The sequence below is a fragment of the Aythya ferina genome (genome assembly GCF_964211825.1).
Source record: "Aythya ferina genome assembly, chromosome: 2".
Classification (NCBI taxonomy): Eukaryota; Metazoa; Chordata; class Aves; order Anseriformes; family Anatidae; genus Aythya; species Aythya ferina.
The window spans coordinates 121,846,424-121,859,110 of record NC_140297.1 but is presented as its reverse complement, the minus strand read 5'-3'; the positions used below and the strand labels follow the sequence as shown (position 1 = coordinate 121,859,110).

The 12,687-nt window shown below is 36.7% G+C and overlaps 1 protein-coding gene across 4 annotated transcripts in view; it reads left to right on the top strand.

Annotated features, from left to right (window-relative positions):
* Positions 1-12,687, top strand: part of TOX (thymocyte selection associated high mobility group box) — a 220,716-nt gene that overhangs the window by 177,267 nt on the left and 30,762 nt on the right. For all 4 annotated transcript variants that reach the window (XM_084509990.1, XM_084509992.1, XM_084509989.1 and 1 more), the window contains one exon: positions 4,215-4,445. In XM_084509990.1, the coding sequence (XP_084366116.1) occupies positions 4,215-4,445 (231 nt within the window). The remainder of the gene's footprint in view (positions 1-4,214; positions 4,446-12,687) is intronic.

Here is a 12,687-nt window from a genome sequence, read left to right as displayed (position 1 = left end):
TAGATAGATATTAGAGATATGTAGATATTAGAGATAACCAGCTTGCTATGGAGATCCTTTTCCACAGCCACAATGTATTAAATTTTCTCAGTGCTGCTTTGGAGGGTTATGTGAAGTTTCTTCTCACTGCAGAAATTCTCCTCCTAGTGAAAGGTACTGGATGTGGACAGGAAGAGGTAGAGCAGTCATTGTGTCCCTTGTGAAAACCTCTGTCTTTTACCTGAATATATATAACTTTGGTTAAACTTTTCTTTTTCCTATAAACTGTCATGTAGAGGTGTGATACTACTTAATAGATCAGGGCTAGAACTCATTATTCTGTTTAGATAGAAGTGCACACGTTGAAGCCTTGTAGAAGGCTGTCTCACCACATATGAACATCTTCATGAAGTTAGTAAGATGTTCCTGCTATGAGGACTGTGTAAAAAACAAATCACTGTGAATTCACCTGATCATTAATATCACTAGTGACACACTGCTATTTAGCAAGCAAGAGATGTTTGCCACTGTACAAACATTGATCAAAAAGACAACATACATTTTCTAATGGAATAGGTCTCCATCATCTCAAAGTCAGATGACCTCTGTTAGTTTCTGTCATCTAAATGCCCAGCCTTACAAACGAAAGAGAAACAACTGGTTCTTTGATAGCAGATTTGGTAGAGAAATCCCTAACTATATCTATCTAGAGAAAAAAAATAAAGAAATCTCATTGTCCTGTTCATGTTTGCATGAATTTATAAAATGTGTTGACAGAAGGTATGAGCAAATGTATGTTTGGACTAGAAATATAATTGCATTCCTACTGAACTACTAATTTCTATGTAGGTAAGAAATAGCCATTTCAGCTACATTTCAGTACATATTCCAAATGCCAGTAATGAGGAAACTTTACAAACTGATGTAATTGTTCATATGTTGAGCTTCCAGGAAGTTCATTGTATGATAAATATTCAAATTGTTCAAAATTGAGTCCAACGTACACAGAACTAATGGCAGCAGCTGCTAAATATTTTTGGCTATACTCGTTATAATAAAGGCTGTTTCATGTAGGCATCTTGGACTTTGAATTGTACATATACCCTCTAGCACAAAAATAGGATAGGAACTGCATTATAGAGGGCTCAGTTGTCCTAGATGGTGTTGCTGTAAAAGCAGGACAGCTGAGGCTGCTTGACCATAAGATTAATCGTAACAGTGCTATGAATATAAGGCTGTATATATACTGTCAGAAAGTGGCCTATGTTCATGGAAGTATGAGCTATAGTCTTTGACCAATTATATTGTTTGTGTAAGTAGTATACATCCCTAAGTCTCCTTAATTCTAAATGTAACACGTGGGACTATAGTTAGAAGAATTAAAAAGGGGAGAACTTAAAAATCAGTAGTTGTAAGTAACTCAAAAAAAACATTACAAACAAAGTGGCCACTTACCGCATGCTTTATTCCAACCACCTAAACACTGGAATATTACAGTTATGTAATTCTTGTCATTTTTCATACTGTTAGATCGCTAAACATGTTTTTGGTTATTGCCAAGCATAATTGTGAAATGCTGGAAGCATTATTGGTTTGCAAATATGTATTTCTTCATAGATGGATAACAGGGTTTTCTTCTATGCTCATTTGAATATCACTTATGAGAGATTTTCAAATAATGTAGTTTAGAGGAAGGATAGCGAGAGGACTGCAAGTAGCAAGAATTAAGTAACAGAAACACAATTACTAAAGAACTGCTGCAACATATTCTCTTTATGTGGTAGAGGTTTTACAATATTTACTTTATATGATAAGAGTTATAAGTAGAATTCTATGTTGTCTGTTCAGCCTATTATGCAGATGGTGCTTGATTAAAATCTATTTTAAACTACAGCGATTACTGCAAGATAGTGTGCATAAAACAGCTCTCTTAGCTCCATTAAAGGCTTTGGTACTATTGCAGTTTATTTTAAATATGCTTATAGACATTTTCCAGCTTCTCAAGGGACATTTAGATATCAACGATGTGCCTTACTTGATAGTTTTAAATCCTACACTAGATATTCTTGTGATCTATTATGTGTGCAACATGGTTAATGTACACTTCTTTAAAGTGAAAGATTATTGCTTTCTTGTGATAAATAAGTTAAATACATCACCATAATTAAGCAATAAGCCGTGACAGGAGGTGGATTACCATGAGCTAACTACACCTCCAGGGATTTTGAGGCACAAGTCTATGCCTAGCAGAGTATATGTTTTTTATTTTATTTCCCATCTGTCTCTGCTTTGGTGGTTAGAAGTAGGGTCTATGAAGCTGATAGAGTGATGAGAGCATAAGGTAGGCCATCATCTCAGTCATTTGCAAGGTTATTAGTACTGAAATTCTGGTATTCTTTTTATTTAGTTATTTTCATATAAGACAAACAAAATTTCCCCTGTGAGTACTCTCTTTTTAACAGTAGGTTTTTGAAGACTCCTGATTGTTCGGGTTAGAGAATAAGATTTTAGAGCCATTCTCAGAACAGTTTACCAAAAGGCTTCTTTACACAAGTCTCTGCAGCATATCACCTAGTTTAAGAGTAGTTTAAGTAATGTGGTATCCTAATAGACAAAGAACCAGTAAATTTCATGGTGAAAAAAATACTTTGAAAAGAGGAAAACCTCGACAAAGAATAAAGATAAAAACTTTTACTCTGGCCCCAATTGCTGTCAAGCCTCCTTGATTATCGAGTTTGCATAGAACTACCTGAAGACTTTAGAATGATATTGTCAAATTAACTAGGGAGACCTAGTTAATCACAATTTCTCTAGTAGTTTTAACTACCATTTAGCTGGCAGTTTGGGTACTCTGTAGGATGAAATGATAGCAAGAGTCTAAGAGTTGGATAAATTAATAATAGGTAGCACACTGCTTCTATTTCTCCATACTTTCTAAAATGATGCCAGGCTCCATGGCTGTTAACTTTGTATTAAAGTTAAAAAGTACATACTGTAATGTAATGCCTAGGAAACAATCAACTTCATTTTCAAATTATGGCATCATGTTGTTCACATGTTTAATAAGCCACAGTGATCAAGTTTGTTCATTGTAGTCACCTCTGTCCAGTTGGGCACCACACAGTGAAGTATATAAGAAAAATACGAAAGGCTCAGATGGTGAATATTGTCATTTTCCTTATGTGGTTCTGCTGATTTGAATATCACTGCTGTGTCACTTGATATGCATTATCAAAAAAAAAAAAAAAAGGCATGTGATAAAAGTCAGATCTGGTCAATTATGACTTCTTCTCATATGTCAAACTGCTTGATGTACGCAGTACACTGGACAAAACCAACAAGAGAAAAAAATCTTGAGCCCTCTAGTAAGATCACACATCAGTGCTACAGGTGTAGTAAACCAAGTGATCTTATCAAGAGAAACCACGTAGCCATGGGGCTATGCTGAAGCATCTGAACAGTGTCCCCTTATGTCCCCTTATGTGCATGTAAATCACCTAGGAAAGGAGGGTGTTGTCCTGGTCCTGATCAAGATCTCTGAGCTATTAAGTGGCAAATTTTTGTTGCCTGTAACACATTTGCATAAATACTCGTGCACTATTTTATTCAAGTAGTACACACATGTGCACGTACACTGCTCTTCATATACCATTCCTCTTATCCTTTTCTCAGACCATAAGGAATTTGCATTTATATAAGCAGAGGAAAAAACTATGCAGCTAAATCAAGATGGATCAGAACTGGTCCTCCAAAGGGTTCCAGACTGTTTATACGGGCAAAAATTTGTTTCTTCAGATTTTAAATAGAAGGTGTGCAGTAGTTTCTCTATACCTTGAACCATTTTATTCACAGTCAGGTTCTCATGACTGAGACTGAACTGGTGGTCAGGATGTAATCAAACATGTCCTTGATTTACTGCATGTCCTAGCCATTAATGATAAAATTTGGAAGAAGTAAGAAGATGACCAAGTGAACTACATGAGAGGATAACAATTATATGAAAGCAAAATATAAAGCCCTTTGAGGGGAAAAGTTACATAATCCGAACTGTTTATAGCAAATTTTATATAGGAGACTAAGTCAGATGGTGTCAACATTTGGATTATCAAATATGACAACTAAAATTGTGTTTTTGCGTACAAAATCCAAAATCTGTGTGTGTGTTACAGAAACTGTAATGATGGACTGAATTAAATTGGCTTTTTTCATAGCACTTTTCTAATTTTATGTTACAGGTCAATGGAGGAGAGAAGAGACCTGCTTCAGATATGGGAAAGAAACCCAAAACTCCCAAAAAAAAGAAGAAGAAGGACCCAAATGAGCCACAAAAGCCTGTGTCTGCCTATGCATTATTCTTCCGAGACACTCAAGCAGCCATCAAGGGCCAAAACCCCAATGCTACTTTTGGCGAAGTCTCTAAAATTGTAGCTTCAATGTGGGACGGCTTAGGAGAAGAACAAAAACAGGTACAATATGTGCTGCAGCTCAGAGGCTTTGTTTCAGGAAAATGTTATCTGGGTCATCTAAGCACTGTAGGCAGCTTCTTTTGTTTGCAGGGATGAAACCTGAATATGTGCAATATCAGGAACATGGTTTAAAGAGACTAAGATAAGGAGAGTATTATTTCATTTCTTTTGTCAACGTATGAAACGACTAAAAGAGTTTTTTAGTTGAGGGTGTGACAACAAACTATTAGATGATGTTTAGTATTTGTTTATGCTGAAGTCAGTGGGCCCAAGATTTCAGAGCAGGGCAGACAGGGCAGCATTGCACTGTCTATGACAGTGTGGCGTAAGAAGACATTGCCACCAAAAAATATATTTCTGTGCAGTAGGACCTGACACATATCTGAGCTCCCAATTGTTCCCCCAAATACCATTCATCCTCTCTTTAGCAAACCATCACTTTTCTGTTGTTATTGGTTGCATTTTTGCTATCTGACAACAGAATGGATTGGATAGGTGAAGAAATGGGAACTTTAAGAAAGATACAGGTGTGGAGGGATATACTGAATGGGCATTATAATTGGATACAGGATACCTGGGTGGGGACAGACAGGGAATACAGGGAGTACTGGAACAAAAGTACCTCTCATTTATTCACACTGAACATACTATTATTACATAATAAATATAGTTTAGTATGTCTAGCAATAAAAAGCAAAATAGTACTATGATTTTTTGTAGGTAAAGTCATTTGGGCTTGAAAAAAAAACGGTTTTCTTCACAAATAACTGGAAGGTATATGCATGTCTAGTTGCCTGTTAAGGTAAAAGGGTAATAAGAATCCAGATTTGGCACTTACTCTATCCAGTATGTACCCTGGCATAAAGTCAGCACTGGGAAGGTTTAGCTTGAAGAAAGGTAGCTTTCTATATCTAGGGTTCAGAAATCTCACTTGGCCTGGTGCTTTAGGGACATAGTTTGGTGATGGGACTTCGTAAGTCAGGGTGATGGTTGGGCTTGATTGACATGTAAATGATGTGATTAAATGATTGGCTAACATGTAAATGGTTCTAAGATTCTATGATTAAGGTTATTTTGTTGTGTTGTGTCTTCCTTCTACCATTTTTAGTATGTCCAACAAAGGCCAAGGTTACATCCTTGATCTGACAGGCTGTTTAGACCTTCCCAGTACAGAGGTTCTCTCGTAGTTGAGCATTACTTTTTTGGGAATATGATGGTGGATATTCAGTCTTGACTTAAAAAAATTCAGAGTATGCTTTTTGTTAAGCTCACAAGCAAGAGGTTTTCATGCCATTCCTCCTTGTCCTGCATACCTGCAAGCCGGCAGCAGGGAGAATGCTAAACCATTCAAGGAGTAGCCATTGCTCAGCAGACTACCCAAAAGGCAGTTCAAGAAGCAACTTGCTGTACCTGCTGTACTTAGCCAGGACCTCAGGCCAAAGCTAAGAGACTATAGTTTCTACCCTTAAGAAAGGTCGTAGACCAGAATCACTCCCCATGTTTGAATCTGCATGCCCTAACACACCTAAGAATACTCCAGGTACTTAGATCTATATCTTGGACCCATCTTGTTTGCCTGTGGGATTGTGTATCCAGACTTTTCTGAAATGGTGAAAGGCAAAGACCCAGACTTCTCAAGAATCTGTCTGTCTAGTTATCTCTCTCTAGTGGTGACACCAACCAGAAAAATTATTTCGCCAAATCTTGTGCCTGTTTTTAATCCCCTGTTTTTCATAATGACCTAAATATGTGGCTGTTGCAGTGGTCATCATTTTTATTTCCATAATTTTTGCTCTGCTTACAAAACAGAAGACTTAAATTCATGCGTAACAGTCTAGCACCATATAATGGAGATCAAGCTAAAAGAATACATATTTCCATGGAATTTGTCATTTTACTAGTACCAGAAGAAAGTTACCAGTCTTTCCATAGAATTTGGCTTAAGAAAAGTGTATAAAAAATAAATAAATTTTCCAGCTTTAACTTGGATTCCTTTTCTGGTTGAAAGCAATAACTGAGTAAGTCCCACAGTGGAACAGCAGAACACAATTTATTTTCCTTATCTCAGTTGTCCTTAATTTAAGTTGGAACACAGGAGAATGATGTGTTGCAGAATCCACATAACACATCCATGAAAAAATGGCTAAAACTGAATTTTTAAACCAATTATTCCAAGAGTTTGGTTAACATGTCTTTGTTGCTCTTTGACTCATTTTGCCTGTTCATTATCATCTGTTAAGTACTTGTTAAAACTCCAGGCCCAGGCTCTTTCTAATATAGCATTGTACAAAAAGAATAAAAGATTTTTTCCCTATTAAAAAAAAAAAAAAAAAAAAAAAAAAGATCCTATTTTCTAGAATAAATTTAAACTCATTCTTTATTCCATTAGGGAACTAATAGTACAAAGTAATGATTACAAGACATCTTAACTGACTAGATAGTCTGTATTTTAAAGGCCTAATTTTTCAGATCCAGAGCATTAGTAACTGTTATGAAACCTGTGTCTCTAGTAGGGAAATTGGACTCTAAAAATACTAATGATTAATGCATTATTTGGAATTTTGCATTGAAGAAGCTTCAGAAACTCAAAAGTAGTTAACTAAGAAAATAATAACATCATTAGAGGAATACTTTATTGATGAAATTTATTGATGATTATAGTTGTAGGGAAAAAAATCAATTATCATAAAGCTTCTGGCTTTTATGTTTTGGAAGCAAATGCTTATTCTGGAATTTAAATAGAATTATGTTTCCAAATTATGTTTCCTGAATTGGAACTCCTTTTACTATTTAAATAGTAAATATAAATGAATCAGAAAGTAGAACATAATGCAGCTATTGAGAAAGAAGAATAACCCTGTCTTTTTGTGCCAGAATGAAATCTTCTCTGTTCTATGACCTGAGCCAGCTTTTTCTGAAATGCACAGAATTCTTCTTGTTTATCCCTGCAGATTGACCACAGAACCACAGAATAAGTAAATGTATTGAAACTCAGTACAGTAACAACCTGAGGGCAGTATATGTATGCCCAAGCCTTTGTAAAAAAAATTATATATATATTAACCTGACATATTAGATTGTAGTTTAAAAGGGTTTGTGCAAGAAGCACATATGTTTTTCCAACTGCAAATAAACTAGGAAAATGTTGTTTGAGAAAACAGAATTTGAATGACAAAAAAGCTTTGTGCCTTGCTGAGGTTAGGGTTATATTTAAAAGTTATCACACACTGATTCTCTTACTATGCAAATCTTGCAATTTATTAGGTTAAAGCATATACCAGTGTACTTCCACTCTCATTTTACCATATAAAGACATTTATATTTTTGTGTCATACGCTATAACTGTTCCCTTTAATTTCTGAGTATACAACAACCATTTTCAAACAACTCTGGTGTGTGTTTGTATTTTGTATGTCCAAACCTTTATACACAGAGAGCTCTAGGAATTAAAGGGACTTATGATGTCATAGTTTTTTTCTCAAATTCCAATTTGGGTACAATAATGACACATAATCAGAAGCAGGGACTGTGCATTTTCCTTCGTTTTTCACTGTGAATGTTTTCTAAAAGTGTTCTGATTAGTAAACCTGTGAATGGAAAGCAGCTGTAGCAGTAGTATGCTAGGATAAATTCTCCCCAGTGCTGTAGCCACAGCACAGGGATATTTTCAGTGGCTTTTCTAGATCCTCTCTTACTGTCACGATCATTGTTTTCTCCTTAGTCAATACTATTTTTCTGTGCATCCCTTTTTATAGCCTATTTATGTACATCATTGCCCTTTGCACACGTTTTTACTGCAAAGGGGAGAAAAACAGCCCCCAGGGAAGAGGGTTCAGCATGCTAAATGGTCAAGTCTGTGGCTTTCAGACAGAATGCTGGTTCAAACTAGGTAAAAAGGCTACTTAGGTCATTTTCTGTCCTTAGATGAAAAAGGAGAGTCATTTTAAATCAGTACCAGATGTGTGTGTACTAAATAAACCTTAGGTTTCTAATTGGAGACCTAGTAAAGCAGTAGTATATATGGCAAATTACAAACAAAATGTTCTTGTTTACATTAGTGTAACTTTAAAACTTCAGCCAAAGACATTAATAAATGTGCTATTATACTAAAAATGGAATTGAATGTCTATTCAACAAAATTAATCTCTGGTGTAGCTTCAGTGATTTAACTGGAATTCTAGCAGGAATGAAGTTGGCCTTCTATGAACAGCTTAGTGTGTGTATGTACGTGTGTATGTGTGAGCATGTGTTTCTGTGGGCTTACTTAAGTGTTGCACTGGCCTTGCAGCAGGAAAAAGGATGGATTCACCTAAGGGGCCCAAAACTTAACGATCAGATGAAGCAGGCGAAGCGACTGTTTGAGTGCTGTAACATATGCCTTCTTTCAGGCTGCATAATTCATACACAATAATATTAGCTGCAACAGTTAGCTCAATGGCAACACCTCATTATTTTATCCCTCAGTATTTATTCCTATGTTTGATGCCTCATGAAATTACTGTTAATGTGTTTATATAAGGGCAGATCTGACACAAGTGGGAAGAATTTAATTTCCCACTCATTCTTTCCTGCTGATGTGTCCTCTTCCCCTGGTAGAAGTGGCAAGTGTAAATAGTTAATTTGCTTCAATTATGAGCCTGTCCTGCTAAATTAGAAGCAGCAGGAATATGAAGAGCCAGAATTATACTTATGAGGCAGCTGACAAATCCTCTGAGCTTACAAAATCAAATCATTTACTCCTCATTGGTGCTCAAAGACCCACTAGATAAAAGCTGCAGTTTATTCTTTAACATCTGATGGAACTTGGATTGTATGTTACCAATGCTTAAGTAAATTGAAGTCCTTGTGCATTAGTGTCAATTTTTCTGATGTTGCTAGCATTTTCGTTGTAACCCACAAGCTTTCAAGGGTTTCTATTTTGGTCAGTAAAAATAACTCAGACCAATATGGGCATAAAAAATATCTGAGAATGTTCTATAAGTTTCTTTTTTGGGGAAGAGAATGGTGAAGTTTTAGCAGCACCTTATCCAGTGCCAGGAATGAATCAGGTAGGTTGGGAGGAGCTTTAAAAGTAAGCTGATGAACACTTCATGACTAAAATGCTGACACTTCGATGTAGCATAACTCCTGGCATAACACCAGAGCTTCTCTTGTGGTATGAGACGTGACTCAGATACAAATGGATCAGAGACTGGTGTTTCAAGAGGTTTTGGCTCATGCTGGTCTCCAGGGACATGTAACCTCTCTCTTGGGACACTATGCTGTGTCACTTGATGTACCTTGATGTGACAAATAAAGTCATCCCATGGGTGGAAGAGTCATTGCATTCCTGTTGCATGGCTTTGCATGTGGAGTGCCCAGAGTAAGGGCATCAGGAAGTTCAAGAGACTTCAGTGCATCTGTTAAGATAGCTCCAGAGGTATATGGAGATCTTCAGGTCAAGGTAGTCAGTAGCATTTTGAAAACGTAAATTTACATTTTTTTCACTCTTATTTATGCTCATATACTCATGCAGATGCTTGTTTATCTACTTCTCATTCCCTCATTCCCTCTATGGAGAGGACCTTTTTTTTTTTATTATTATTTTTTTATGTTTGTGCTAATGAAGTAATCTCCAAGGAGTAACTTTGAAACACTTGTAAGAGGATGAGAATGTACCTTCAATTTATTAGATAAACAAGCACACAAGGTTTAAATTTAGCTTTGTTTTCTTTTTGTAAATGAGAGTAGGAAGCAAAGGCACATCTGCGTGTGCATACTGCCAAAGTGAATTACAGACAAAATGGATTCAGGAATAGGCACAACAGACAAAAACCTTACACATTCCCTCCTAGCTACTTGCACTACCAAAGTCACTTTTACAGTGCTGCACATTAGGCCTGTTTGGAGCTCCACTGTTTTTCTTGACAAATTCCTGTATTGAAATTGCACTGTGCACTCAGGAGGGGAAACCTTTTTTTTTTTTTTAATACAAAAAATATATTAAAAAAAATACTTAAAAAAATGCAATAGGAACTGTTTCTTCTTACTCTATGTAAGGTTAAACAGCCTCTAGTCTTCTGGCTTCCTGCCTGCTCCACCTGGCATGTGAATTCTAGCACCCATTTCCTATTTACTACATGTAACAGACTCTACCAGATAAATACCATACATTGCCTTGGAGTTGTGAATGTTGGCTGTAGCTGCACTTCACCTTCTTGTTGTGCTTGAAAAGAGCTGGGCCAAAAAGACCATTGATTCTAAGTATTGCTGCAGCAATATTTAGAAATGATAGCCTTAATTTTCTACTCATTCTTCTTCCCAACCCTTTATCCGTATATTTGAGCTCAGCGGGAACATGGCTTTAAATCATTTGTGTACACAACTGGACTTAGGCCCAATTATTATGCTCCATTTGGCTCACATCCATTAAAAAAAAAAAAAATCCAACAGGTGCAAATAATCACCAAATAAATCGTGTGTTTAATGTCATTTGTTTTGTATCCAGCTTTTATCCCACGTGCTTCTGATGAAATAAACAACCTTGCTCCTGTAAGTTGCAAGCATTGAGCCTGTAAGGTCAAATTTAGTCCTGGCGTAAATGGCTGCAATTTCCAGTGAACTCCATAGAGTTTCTCTATTTGTACTAGAGTTGAATTTGGCCTGTGATCTTTACCCTGCATGCCAGAAAGACTGAATTCTTTCCCCTAAGCCTCTAATATGTCATAAGTGTCATTTTCATGCTGTACAGTCTAAGAGACTGCTGAGCCATATAGCTAGCCCTGGGCCTCCTTCTGTTACTGTATGTACCTAGATTAAAAATCAAATGGTAACATATTTCAGTATCCATTAAGCAATTCTGAGGATTTTTTTCTGACTGCTGTGGGAATATCTCTCTCCATATTTTAGAAGAATGTGTGCAGTTCTAGGTGCCTTTGCTGCACAATCAAAAGATTAAAACTAGAGATATGTCTCCCACTTGGAAAAAATAGAAGTTTTCTCTATGAGCATAGGTATGCAGAGCCAGGAATGACAATCTGAATGTGGAATTTAAGTCTGGATTGCAGCCTGCCGTATTTTATCAGATGACATTCCTGTAACTGTAGCCTGTGAAAATGATACTCCCATGGGTAGTAACACTGCAGAGACCAAAAAGTCAAAATCGGTCATGTTGCTTTTTGATTTGCTGTTTTTGCATATACTATTTTTTCAGGTTTATGGAACACTTCCATCAAAACAAATGTGGGCACCTTTACATCATTTTAAAAAGACAAATATAACTTGCTTGGAAGTGTCAACTCTAAGGAGACAAAGATAAACCGAAAACTTCCCCTTCTTTGTCATCCTCCTACCAGCTATTTAGGCAAGGCCAGGGAAACAATATGGTTCTTTGTAATGTGCTCTGTCAGCTAGGAGACACAAAGCTTTTCCAGACTACCATGAGGCACAAATTCTGAAAGTCTCCTTTTCTCCTAAGAATATCAGTCAGTTTAGCTCACTATCTCCAACTCCCTAATATCAAAGAGGATTGTAGTTAATGGTTCCTTCTTCCATTAGAGCCTGTTATTTGGACATGTTTGCAGACATTTGAGTCCTGTTTCCCTGAAGGGTGCAAGCCACACTGGATAGAGTAGGAGTCCTGCTGCATAATGCGTTGATATGTTGATAGTCCTTCACAAGCAAGTTCAAAGGAAGTTCATCAGGAAAGGATGACTAACCAGAGCAAAAACTTGGCTAAAGGCATTACAGGTATATTTCAGTTATATATATCAGTGATGAGTTTCATATCATCCAACACAGAGAAAAGCACAGGAGACACAAAGCCTGCCTGAAGGAATTTATGATCTAGGAAGACAAGAATTATACAGCAGCAAATACAATAAGCAAATACATAAGCAAACATGGCCAGAAGTTGGCATCATAGAAAGAAGTGCAGATGTTCTACTGTGGTTTTAATTTGGTAAATCTAGTATTTGTGAGTACTTGTGGCTAACCATATAACCCACAACCCATCTATCTCCAAGTGAAAATTGGGGCAGCCACTTTAAGGATGTTTATCACTAATAATAAAAATAATTCAGCCTCTGGTGTAGGTGCAGCATTTGTGGTCCACATGTATGGTTAGCCCAGGGAACTGGAGCTAAAGGGTGCCACTGCAGTGGTCTGGGAACTGGTACCAGGCTGTTATGCTACCACTGGAGAACACAGAGCATCCATTTTCCAAGGTGGCCTAATTCATTTTAATTGCTGTCTTCTGTGCTTA